Source organism: Pinus tabuliformis, chromosome J, assembly GCF_031772625.1.
Source record: "Pinus tabuliformis cultivar Carrire ecotype Pingquan chromosome J, CPIR1, whole genome shotgun sequence".
NCBI lineage: Eukaryota > Viridiplantae > Streptophyta > Pinopsida > Pinales > Pinaceae > Pinus > Pinus tabuliformis.
This window is the reverse complement of record NC_142295.1, coordinates 1,472,673,645-1,472,684,612: the sequence shown is the minus strand read 5'-3', so window position 1 is coordinate 1,472,684,612 and position 10,968 is coordinate 1,472,673,645. Positions and strand designations below refer to the sequence as shown.

At 39.0% G+C, this 10,968-nt stretch overlaps 1 protein-coding gene across 1 annotated transcript; it reads right to left on the bottom strand.

Annotated features, from left to right (window-relative positions):
- Positions 1–8,787: 8,787 nt before the first annotated feature.
- On the bottom strand, positions 8,788–10,421 carry LOC149232936 (uncharacterized). The gene is made up of 2 exons (XM_089382047.1): positions 9,471–10,421; positions 8,788–8,859 (listed from the first exon to the last, which is right to left on the bottom strand). Exons 1-2 carry the CDS (start codon positions 10,419–10,421, stop codon positions 8,788–8,790), a joined length of 1,023 nt encoding a protein of 340 aa, XP_089238173.1.
- Positions 10,422–10,968: the final 547 nt, after the last annotated feature.

Sequence of the window (10,968 nt, the reverse complement as noted above, 5' to 3'; positions counted from 1 at the left end):
CGATATCAAACGAAGAAATTATCAACGAAACACTGATGGGTAGTCCAAGGTGCACCACTTCCTAGCAGGTAAAATGTGCATTTTATTTTTATTTATCTTCTTTGAATTTGTTTTATTAGCACTAATTATGAATTTGTTGCGTATATATCATATGAAGAGGGACTGATCACCTCTCTCCTTCAAGAATCTTACATTTTATTGCAGATTAGTGCTAAGTTTTTGTAGGTTCCAGGAAGATCAAAGAATACCAATTTATGCACAAGTGATTTTCAAAGACCAATCTATTTTTCAAAAAGGAACACGAAGAAGTCAAGTCCATTTCAAATCATGTCCATAATACCATTGTTACTCATTCATTTTCCTCTTTCTAAGCTTACAGTCCATCCATCAATATCCATCTTCCTAGAGCATAACTTCAAATCATTTTTCCTTTGCAAGTTTCACACTTTCCTGCATCACTTACATTTCATTTCTAACCCATGAATAAAGTCATTCAACTCCCTTACAAAGCTGAGTCACCCCATTTTCCTTTTCTTCCAAATAAACCCTGCTTCAATGCAAATTTTCCATCTATGGTCCTTCAAAATCATTATTTCATACTCATGTTAGATGATGGAGGATTCATCAAGGCCTTCCTTCTAGCAAGTCTTGACCCATCGACATCAGCACATCATCTGGGTTTAAGGCTAGAGTTCCTTTTTAGTACCTTGAGGCTTGCATGCCTTAATGGCAAGTTCTCTCGCCAATGAACAATGGGAATACATCAATGTCTCTTGTTTGTCGAATCTTCTAGGTGACTCGACTTCAACTCATTTATTCATACCTAGTAAGATGTACTTGGGCATCTTGACTCTCATTGACATTAATGGTGAGTAGTCTCGAGTTGGTTAACGACATTCATTAATGGTCGGTAATCCAACTATTTCTTTCTATGTTCGACCTCGACACATCCATTCACATAGATAAGAATTATGCCATGATGCGGATATGTATGAAGACTATATGATTTCAACAGCCTGTAGCAGATTTTGTTTTCAGAGATCAGTAGCAGCAACATTAGTTCCAACAATAAGAAGGCATAAAGATTCCACTTTTCAAGACTTCATCCACTATTCATGCAACCAAAAGAAGAGGAAGCACATCAGATTCATTCACTTTACATTCATGATCCAGAAGCAGCATACACACTCTTCTCATGGATGCATTTATTATTCACTTTTCAAGTAGGTGAAGGTATGTTCTTTTCTACCTTTTTATCATATAATTCCTTCAATACTGAAATTATGATTTTTGGAAAGTGCTTCACCCTATTCCCTTTCTCATTTCATAAAAACTAAAAATACCTTCAGTTGGGGGGTGGGGAATACCAATTCATGTTCATACCTCATGTTCACATTTCACGATGCATATCACATTCATAATTCATCATCACCCTTTATATCACATGTCACCTTAACCAACATACTTTTCCAAACAACTACTATTGCATTATGATTCAAAACGTTACATGTTTTGCAAATGATGATCATAGAATGAATGGTTGATTAAATGTTTTCAAAGTCTTTTGATGTAACACAAAAATAACAAAAGTATTGTTACACAAGAACCAATACTAATAAAAGTTGGTTGTCACACAAGAACCAACCAAAATAATATGTTGCAATCGAATGTTTTTCAGAAAGAACACTTTGCAAAAAGAACAAAGTTGTCAAATGATTATGCAAAGTTAAAAATCGATATCAGCCAAAGTTCATATAAAAGCAAGACAATTCAAAAGATCAAATCATAATTAAAGTAAATCAATGCAATAGATTGCATGAGGACATGCAATAACTCCAGTTGGGGGGTATGTTGGGCCTCCAAAATGTCTTCAAAATGTCATACACTTTCACCTTCATTCTCACTTTATTGCCTCATTTCATCACCTTGTCATCACATAACCCTACATTTCCATTACCATATGGGTTCATATTTGTATTTTCCAAAAATTATTAATTTCAAGTATTTAAAGTGAATTTATGATTAAAAGTTAGAAAAATAACATGTATTTGCTTATACCTAAAGGTGGAATGAGATTGGTGCGACGTGTAGGTGATTTGGAAGGTTCCAAGACACTCTTATGTGGCCTCCAAGACTCAAATTCGAATTTTCTTGAAGATTTGAAGGAGATTTGGGATAGGGGTCAAGCATAACTCATGGAGAAAAATCATGGATAAAGGAATATGTGTCTCATATTGGTTGTAACCATATGAAGGATTTGTGGATTTAGGAGGGATTAGTTTCTTATGTTTTTGTATAAATAGGAGTACCTCCTCCATTCCAAAGGGAGGACTCTTGGAGCATGTATCCAACTTATGATGGAATAGAATAAAGTTTCATTTTACATAAATTTCCATTCTATAGTTTTAGATGTAAATTTCTCTAATCATTTAGATTTTGGACTTGATCTCATTTCAATGATTAAGTTTGGATAAAGAAGGACAACCCAGGCCTCCAAGTTGGAGCCTCTTCTTTGTGGACTTGGACTGAAATCTCTTTTCATCTCCTCTTGCTTTCTTAAATCAATTGCTTTCTTAAATCAATTGTTATGCTTTATGGTGTGTTTGGTTTTAGTTGAAAAAGAAATCAAAGGAAGGACAACCAGGATCTCTAGATATAGAGCCTCTTCTGTGTTGATTCTAATTCAATTAAAATCATTATTTGCTTATTTATGCATGTAGATCAAGTTTTCATGGATTTACGGAATATTTTGTCACTTTGATCTTATGAGAATTGAGCTCACTCCAAATGGATCAATGAAGCATTTTATTTCATTATGACCAAGTTTTCTTAGCTTAGAGACAATTGCCTACTCCTGCATATATTTTGCTGGCATCATCACAAGCTTACGAGTATCCCTAGTTGATAATTTAATGAAAGCAATTTAAGCAATTAATTGTATAAGGAAAAAAACTACCAAGGAAGACTGAAGGGTTCTATATGTTGACCTACCGAGTCTACACTATTTGTGCCTGGAATCCATTTCTGATCATGGAATGGAATTGAACCCCTAGTAAGTGTCCAATACATGTTTATTTTGATTCTTCATGGATAGATACATACATTTCTTGTTTTGTGGAAATATGTGACCATTTCATGGCACCATTGTATCAATTGATATACAACATACTAGCCCCAAGACTCTCCCAAGAAGCTATGGATGCAGTTTCTCTCCTTAGTGACTAGTACTTGGAAAAGAACCATATGTTATTTAACATATTTGAGATAAATAAGGGCTCTCATCTATTACCAAAATTTGCAGTAGATAGGCTGGCCATAAGAGAGGTAGCATACTAGATAATGGAAATTGGTGTCACCACAACTCTGGTTGGTGGTAGCAAGTGGAAACTCCTTCAAAGTGGATGACCCTTATAGAATTGGCGAGCTACATTGTAATATGGTGAAGTTCAATTATCCAAACAACCATCATAAATTTTAGGATGAAAAGGTCTACTAGGGTGCTCAATTTGGTGAAGAATCTCAAGAGCCGCTTAGGAGGAGCAATGGAAGAAAATTGAGGAAGACAAGAGGAAAGTTATAAAATATAAGAGACAAGAGGAAGAATAGGTTTAAAAAGAGTAAGAAAGAATAGACCATGAGATGGAGGAACTCACAAAATCTAATGGGGTGGAAGCTAAAGAAAAGGAAAATAAGAAAGAAGTGGCTCAAGCCGAAGCGATTATGGAAGAGAAGCAAAGACAAGAGGAAGAGAAGAAAAAATGGAGGAAGTTGAATGGGCCACTAAAGAGTAGAAGGATAGATAAGAGCATCAACAAAAGGTGGCAGAAGAAAAAGAAAAGATAAAAGAGAAAGAAGAATTACATTGCATAGAGGAGGAGTGAATAGAATGGGAATGAGCTAAGGTAGAGAGGAGTAAGACAGAAGATGATTCCTGCCAACATGAGTGGAAGTACAACAATCCCACATCTGATACTCCTACAACACCATTGCCCACCATCATTAGGGAATATTTCCACATAGGCAAAAAACTTGGGAGGATCAATGACATTGGGAGGCCCATGTTGTCTTTACATGATATTATTATAAAAAAATATAGTGGAGCATCATACGAAGGTCAAATAAAGCAAATAATATCGGTGCCCCTCTTGACATTGAATTAGAGAGTGAAGAAAAGGTGCTTGATTTTTCTAGTGAGGCCTCTGGCCCATGAAAAGGGTAACTGAAATCATGTTGAATTTAGGTGCTTTTATGGAAGTGAACACATCATCGATTGAGGATCTTGCAAGTGATTTGTACTTGTGGAAATATTTTATTTTTTTCCTACATAATCAGTTCAAAGAAGGGGAATCTTTATAGGTAGAGGAAGTTAGAAACCAACTGGCCACCTTAAGAGTTCAACAAAGATAAAGGTGCAATGACCTCATGTTCTACATATGTAGGAAAACGATTATGCGAAGGAAGAAATTATGTAGCGAATAAAAGATATGAGGGAGTTGCATAATAGGAATACAAGGGGTGGCTGACCAACAACTTTAGAATTTTCTGCACAAAGGGAACAATTGGATTTGCAGATGGTAGAATAATTAAGGATGCAAGTGTTAGAAACCAGGATAATACTAAGAGGGGGGATGAATCAATATTATAATCAATTTAACAATTATCAACCATATCCAATATTAAATTTCATTTAACAATCAACCATTTAAACAACACATAGGAATGCAAGATGTACATGGAAACCCATAAAGGGAGAAAACCACAAAACTCATGTCTAAATATTCTTGTAGGTTGCAACCTCTTATTACATCAATTTTTTTATGGCTCCAACTAGAAGGAGACACTCATCCCATGAATTTACAAGAACCCACTTGAAGGAAGCACCAAATCCCTAATCTTTACAGGCTCCAACTGGAGGGAAAAACCAACTCCCTAATATTTTACAAGAACCAACCTAAAGGAAGCACCAACTCTCTAATATTTTACAAGCACCAACTTGAAGGAAACACCAACACCCTAATATTTTACAAGCACCAACCTAAAGGAAGCATTGACTCCCTTATCTTTTACAGGCACTAACTTGAAGGAAGCACCAACTCCCTAACATTTTTCAGGAACAACCCTGAAGGACTCACTAACCCCCTAATGTGTAGGCGCCAACCTCTTAAATATGCTTGCAAGCACCAACTTGTTGGAGGCACCGACCCCCAATATGTATATCGTGGAGCTCCTTTTCATAACATTTTCAGACTATATCCATTAGCCATAAAGGGAAATACTTCAATGTTCTGATACAAAATTGTTCTTCTTTAGCAATCTACAATCTTAACTTTGATCTTTGCAATTCTATCCTGTGATAGTTTCAACTTATGTATTTCTGTAATAATAATGACCCTCAACTAGCAGGACTCTTTCTTTGTTAAACTATGATATCTGCAACAACACCCTTATTCTGGTTCATTTTGTAGACGAAAACATATATTATGTCAACAAAATTCATCAATACACTCAACATTATATGCATAAACAATCAACATCAACCAATTATCATGCAAAATTTATTCTAGAAAACAAAAATTCCCATCATAGACTAAGCATCCTCTTCGGCCTTGTCACAAACAAACAAACTCAACCCTTTCACAAACAAACAAACTCAACCCTATGACAAAACAAACTCGGCTCTATCATAAAACAAACTCAGTCCTTATGCAATACTTCTCGTTGTCACTTGCAAGATTATTCTCTCATATGCATAGGCCCATCTTATTAAACTCGTGAAACTCACACATGTTGGTTCTTTGTTTTTTGCACCTCACATAGCAACACTAGATCGATTATTCCTCTTCCATAGTACTTCAACACTTACATCCCAACCCTTTGTTATTCATGTGTTAATTTACATCTAGACATCTAACATTCTTGTGTCACTCTTCTTCTTAAATATATTTGGCTCTTAAATTTCCATGGGTATAAATCCATGGGATTTACCCATGGAATTTTGTTTGACTATATCAACAACAAAACCTATTTGATTGTATCGATAGCCATGAGGAATCAATCGGTTTACATTCTTTCATTGTTTGATTTTCAATCAAGACTATGGATCGGTTCCTCAGTCAACAATACAACATTGTTAGTGCCTTCTCTTAAATCCTCATATGAATCACAACTCTAATAGTGCACACAACTTGTGCACAAGCCTCCAATTTTGTAGTCCAAATCACTAGGGCTTTACCATATTTCATGCATATGATCTAGTGCTCGGACCAATGCATTAGTCATAAGGTGCTGAGGCCTTTTACCCCTTGTTAGGTGGTTCTTTCCCATTATACCAAACAACACTCAACTTTGAACATTTAATACTTTGAGCGTTTCCCTCATGCATTCCACCGCAACACTCCCCGATCTGATGACTTTGCCTCATGTTTTCCTTTTCACATCTCCGTCACGGGAAAATAACAGATGTCGTGATAGGGTCTCAGATCTCAACTCTTGATGGTTCTTATACCTCTGTTATCAAAGACTTTCCCAAAGTCCTAATACTAGGAGGAAATGGGTCACATCATTTGCCACCTATCATCCATGTTGACCAACCATTGACTACCATGTGGCACTTATGCCAACTCATCATTAAATTATCATGCCTACCACGTCACATCAGATGTCGACTTCAAATTTTTACAAGAAAACTACACTCAAGTGTCCAATACCCCGATATCCTAATATGGGACCGACCATGTCCACATCATCTTCCACTATGATTGCCACATCATTTGTTGCAGCCAATCAAGACTGGACACATGTCTTTGTTCCACGTGTCTCACTAGGTCACCTTCACATGTTTACACATCACCATTTGAGCCATGTCATTCTTCCTCTGCCATGTCTTAATGATGTAGTGTTATCATCATGCCACATGCCATCCTCTTTGTGGTGGAACATGTCACCTAGAAACAACCAACTTGGCCACCCAAAAGGCCCACATATGTGTGACATGTGTCACCCTTCCACATAGTCATGTGTTAGGGGCCACGTCACCTTACTTGTAATACCCCTGCTTGTCTAAAGTGATGTAAATATATTTACTTTGTTATTAGGCTAGTGAGTCGAATGTATTTGCGGGATTTGCATGCCTATGTGTTTATGACATGTGGCTTACATATATAGATATGTTATATATTGTGGGGCCAGTGGGGACGTGCAGATGTGCCAGTTTTGGTTAAGTGGTTGGAGGGCCAGGATTGTAAATTTAAGGTAATTTGTAGATATTTTAATAATAATAGTATAGGCTAGCTGCGGAGCTCACTCCATGGTAATAGTATGGGGGGTTGTGCAACTTCAAAGTGACATGGGGAAATGATGTTAGATGATGGATGTTGGTGATGTGGACACCTGGGGCCTATGTGGCTTCAGGGTGTCCCTGATCTAGAGATAAAAAATAGACTAAAAAATGAAAGTGTTCAGCATCTCCTGAAACCAACACCGTATCGTAATGTTCATTGTCCTGATTCCAATGCCACTTGAATCACCTCAATCTGACGTCGTATGAGAAAGTTATGATGTTCTGAAGTTTTTGCCCAACAACTAAAATGTAAACTTGTAAGGTTGACTGGGCTACTGATTGCAGGTAATACGCTGACATCATCAGCTGATTAGGCAATCACAATGGGTAGTATGAGCCAATCCCATGTCACCACGTGGCAGGACCGTACTAGATGTGGTGGCATAGTTGTATTGGTTGTAGGTTTCAGGTGGCCCAATGGGAGGGAACCACATGGCATTATGGGAGGGCACCACGTGGCCCTTGGGCAATGTGCTAAAATTTTGTTATGGGCATACCACCCTCCACTAGAATCGAACCCATGACGTGCCAATTATAACTATCACACTAAACTGTTATAACATGCAATGGTTGTTAACAAATATGGTGGGCCACATTCATTTGAACTGTATCTAGTTGAACGTTGGTGGAGGGGGCAAGCCACTTGGCCCCAACCCCTAGTTTTGTTATCGTCCATATGACCTTGCCCAATGGTGGAGGGGTCGCACCAGGTGGCACTTGGCCATGCCAACCCCTGGTCCCATGATCACCATATAACCAAAGTCTGCGACGAAGGGTGCTAACCCGGCGGGGGCGGGTAGTTAGCCCTACCCTTGGCCATATGACGCGTCATATAACAATGACCTGACGCTTAAGGGTTATTGGTGGAACTAACTAGGCGACATTTTGCGCCTTTTTTGGCAGGAATCCCATCGGCGCTAGGTGAAATTGTCGCTCAATGGTTAGATAAAAGGCAGAATTCGTTGCCCAAATAGCTAGTTTTTCCATGTTGCATGACAATTAGTAGAAACAAACTTGCAGGAGGCATAACTTGGTGGATTTTTAGTTTTTTTGAGCTCAAGAAAAGCCTAGACAGGGGTTTTTGAGTGTTCTGAACTCAATGGAAGCACAAGATTTCTGATTTGATCACTTTATGATGGACTTTTTGCAAAGTCAAGTCCTTTAGCGTTATAGACAAAGAGAGTTTTGAGTCTAGATGGAGGCTTATTTGAGCATGGAGAGAGCCTAGATACGGGTTTTCCAACCTTCCAGTTACATCTGCAGCAACTGTTACTTTAGTAGAGAAATTATTTTCAGTATATTTTGAGTGTGCTTATGGAAAAATCCCTTTTCAACACTTCATTGTGAAGTAGTTGTATGTTTATGATTTTTTATTTTAGGTGGAGTACAAGGACCTTTTTCCGAAGAAATAGAGTTCGCAATTTCTATTATAAAGGTAATAACAGAGATTACATGTTGTTGATGCCGAAGCATATGCTGTAATGTGGCATAAACCACTGGTCCGAGGATTTAAATCCATCCTGTAATTACAAAAATGGTAGATACTGTGAACAGTATCCACAACACAAAGTGCCTGTAACTATCTAGGTATGTAGCAGGTAAATATAACAAGTAACAGAGGCCTTACATCCTCATACAGAAAATTATAGACATATAGCCGATTGGTGCTGATATATACAAAAAAGAACCATGTATATCAAAAAAATTTCTATGTATCGGGGGGATCCCCCTGCTGTAAGTCGTCGATATATGGGCGATGGTAGTAGCTGTGCATGCCTTCTGGAGTGTACTCTTCAATCTGCCAGTCTCCTAAATGACGATCCGCCGCTTCTTTCGAGAGCCGGTCAGCAAGCGCATTTCTTTCCCTGTAGATGTGAGAAACAGTGATCCGGTCAAAATGTGTTTTTAGAAAAACAATTTCTTCCAAGATATGTTTCAAAGTATATGCATGACAAGCAGTAATGTTGTTTGCCCAATCAATAACAATCTTAGAGTCCCCAAAAATTTGAATTTGTCTGCACTGTTTGGTAAGAGCAAAATATAGTAAATGTCTCAAAGTGATCAGCTCGGCAAAGTTATTAGAGCCTATGCCCAATCCCAATCTCAAATGATAGTAATGTGTGTCAGATACATGAAGAACGATACCTCCCCCACATCCTTGTAGGGGCGCTGCCCCATCAAAAAAAACCCAGGGCTGTTCCTTGTTTATGATTTCAGGCTGAATGTTCCGAGGGATATTAGATTTATGCTCAAATGGTATTTCAGAATAGGCCGCGCAGATAGAAGACGGGAGTAGATGCCAGGTGACTTTATAGTCCTCAAAGATAATGGCATTTCGACTGTTCCAGATGTACCAGGAGACCACCAGCGGAAGGTTCCTGGCTTTTTCAGAGGACACCGCAGTCCACCAATGTTCCCAAACAGTGTGAATATCAGCGCCTTGCCAGACAGTATTAATATTAAGCATCTGTGTGACTTGTGTCCATATGTTCATGGTGACTTCACAGAGTAGGAAAAGATGAGCCGTCGATTCCTCCTCATTTTTGCAGAGGACACACCAAGTTGGACCTGTGAAAGCCCGCTTTTTAAGGTTGGTACCGGTGGGAAGTTTATCCGCTAGGATATTCCACATATGGAGTCTGGTACGGGGCTGTGCCTGTAGCTGCCAAACATCTCGCCACCAGTTTTTAAGAGTGTCGGGTTTTTTAGCTTCTATTAGCTTCATGTATCCGAGTTTGGGGGCATATGTGCCAGATTTGGCCGGGGCCCAAATTAATTCATCCGCCTCCTCCTTAAGTTTGATATGGGATTCTGTAAGGGCCCGAATGTAGCCTTGCCAGTGTGCAGACCATTCCTCTGTCAGATTCCATTGTCGACTTGTGACCCAAGCTTGAGAGAAAATAGTGGATCGATGCGGGTCCCCGACTTGAGCCAAAAATTGGATGCCTCTGTTATTGAGGTGTCGGATTAAACCTTCAGGCAGTTGATGAGCGTTCCCGGAGCCGGGCCATGGATCCAATCCGATGCGAACCTGTGCACCATTGCCTATTCTCCATAGCAGGTTGTCTCGAATTAGGGGCATAGCTAGTAGAGTAGCCTTCCATATAGCGGATATGCCAGTGTGGTTCTAGGTGGGTCTGCGAAGCCATTCCGTAATGCTGGCAGGCCAGATGTATTTGTGGTGAACTACTTCCGCCCATAAGCTGTCCATTTTGATGAGTGACCAACCCTGCTTTGCCGATAGTGCCTGTGCAAATTCTGACAGGGATTTAATCCCCCATCCTCCCCAACTCTTCGGTATGGAGACAATAGCCCATCTGGCCCAAGCAAATGTCTTGCCCTTTTTATTCCCATTCCACAGAAATCTATTACAGATCTGTTGTATTTTATGGAGAATTCCTTTTGGGATCCAAGTGAGAGACATCCAATAGACAGGTGTAGCCTCTAGCACTGATTTGATTAATAGGAGTCTGCCTGCCTTTGAAAGTAGTCAATGTTGCCAGCCAATAATCCTCTTTTCGATTTTGGTAATGAGCCAAGTCCAGTGGGCCACTTTATATCCATCCAGTCTTAATCTGAACCCAAGGTATTTGATACCTTCCATCAGCTGGCTTTCCGTAAATGGAAAA

What these genes read in the sequence shown, in the direction of transcription:
- LOC149232936 (XM_089382047.1), bottom strand. Translation starts at nt 10,421, where the DNA reads ATGCCCCTAATTCGAGACAACCTGCTATGGAGAATAGGCAATGGTGCA. An exon ending in GGGGAGGTATCGTTCTTCAT is followed by an intron (nt 8,860 to 9,470) that starts GTATCTGACACA and finishes TTGTAATTACAG; the next exon opens with GATGGATTTAAATCCTCGGA.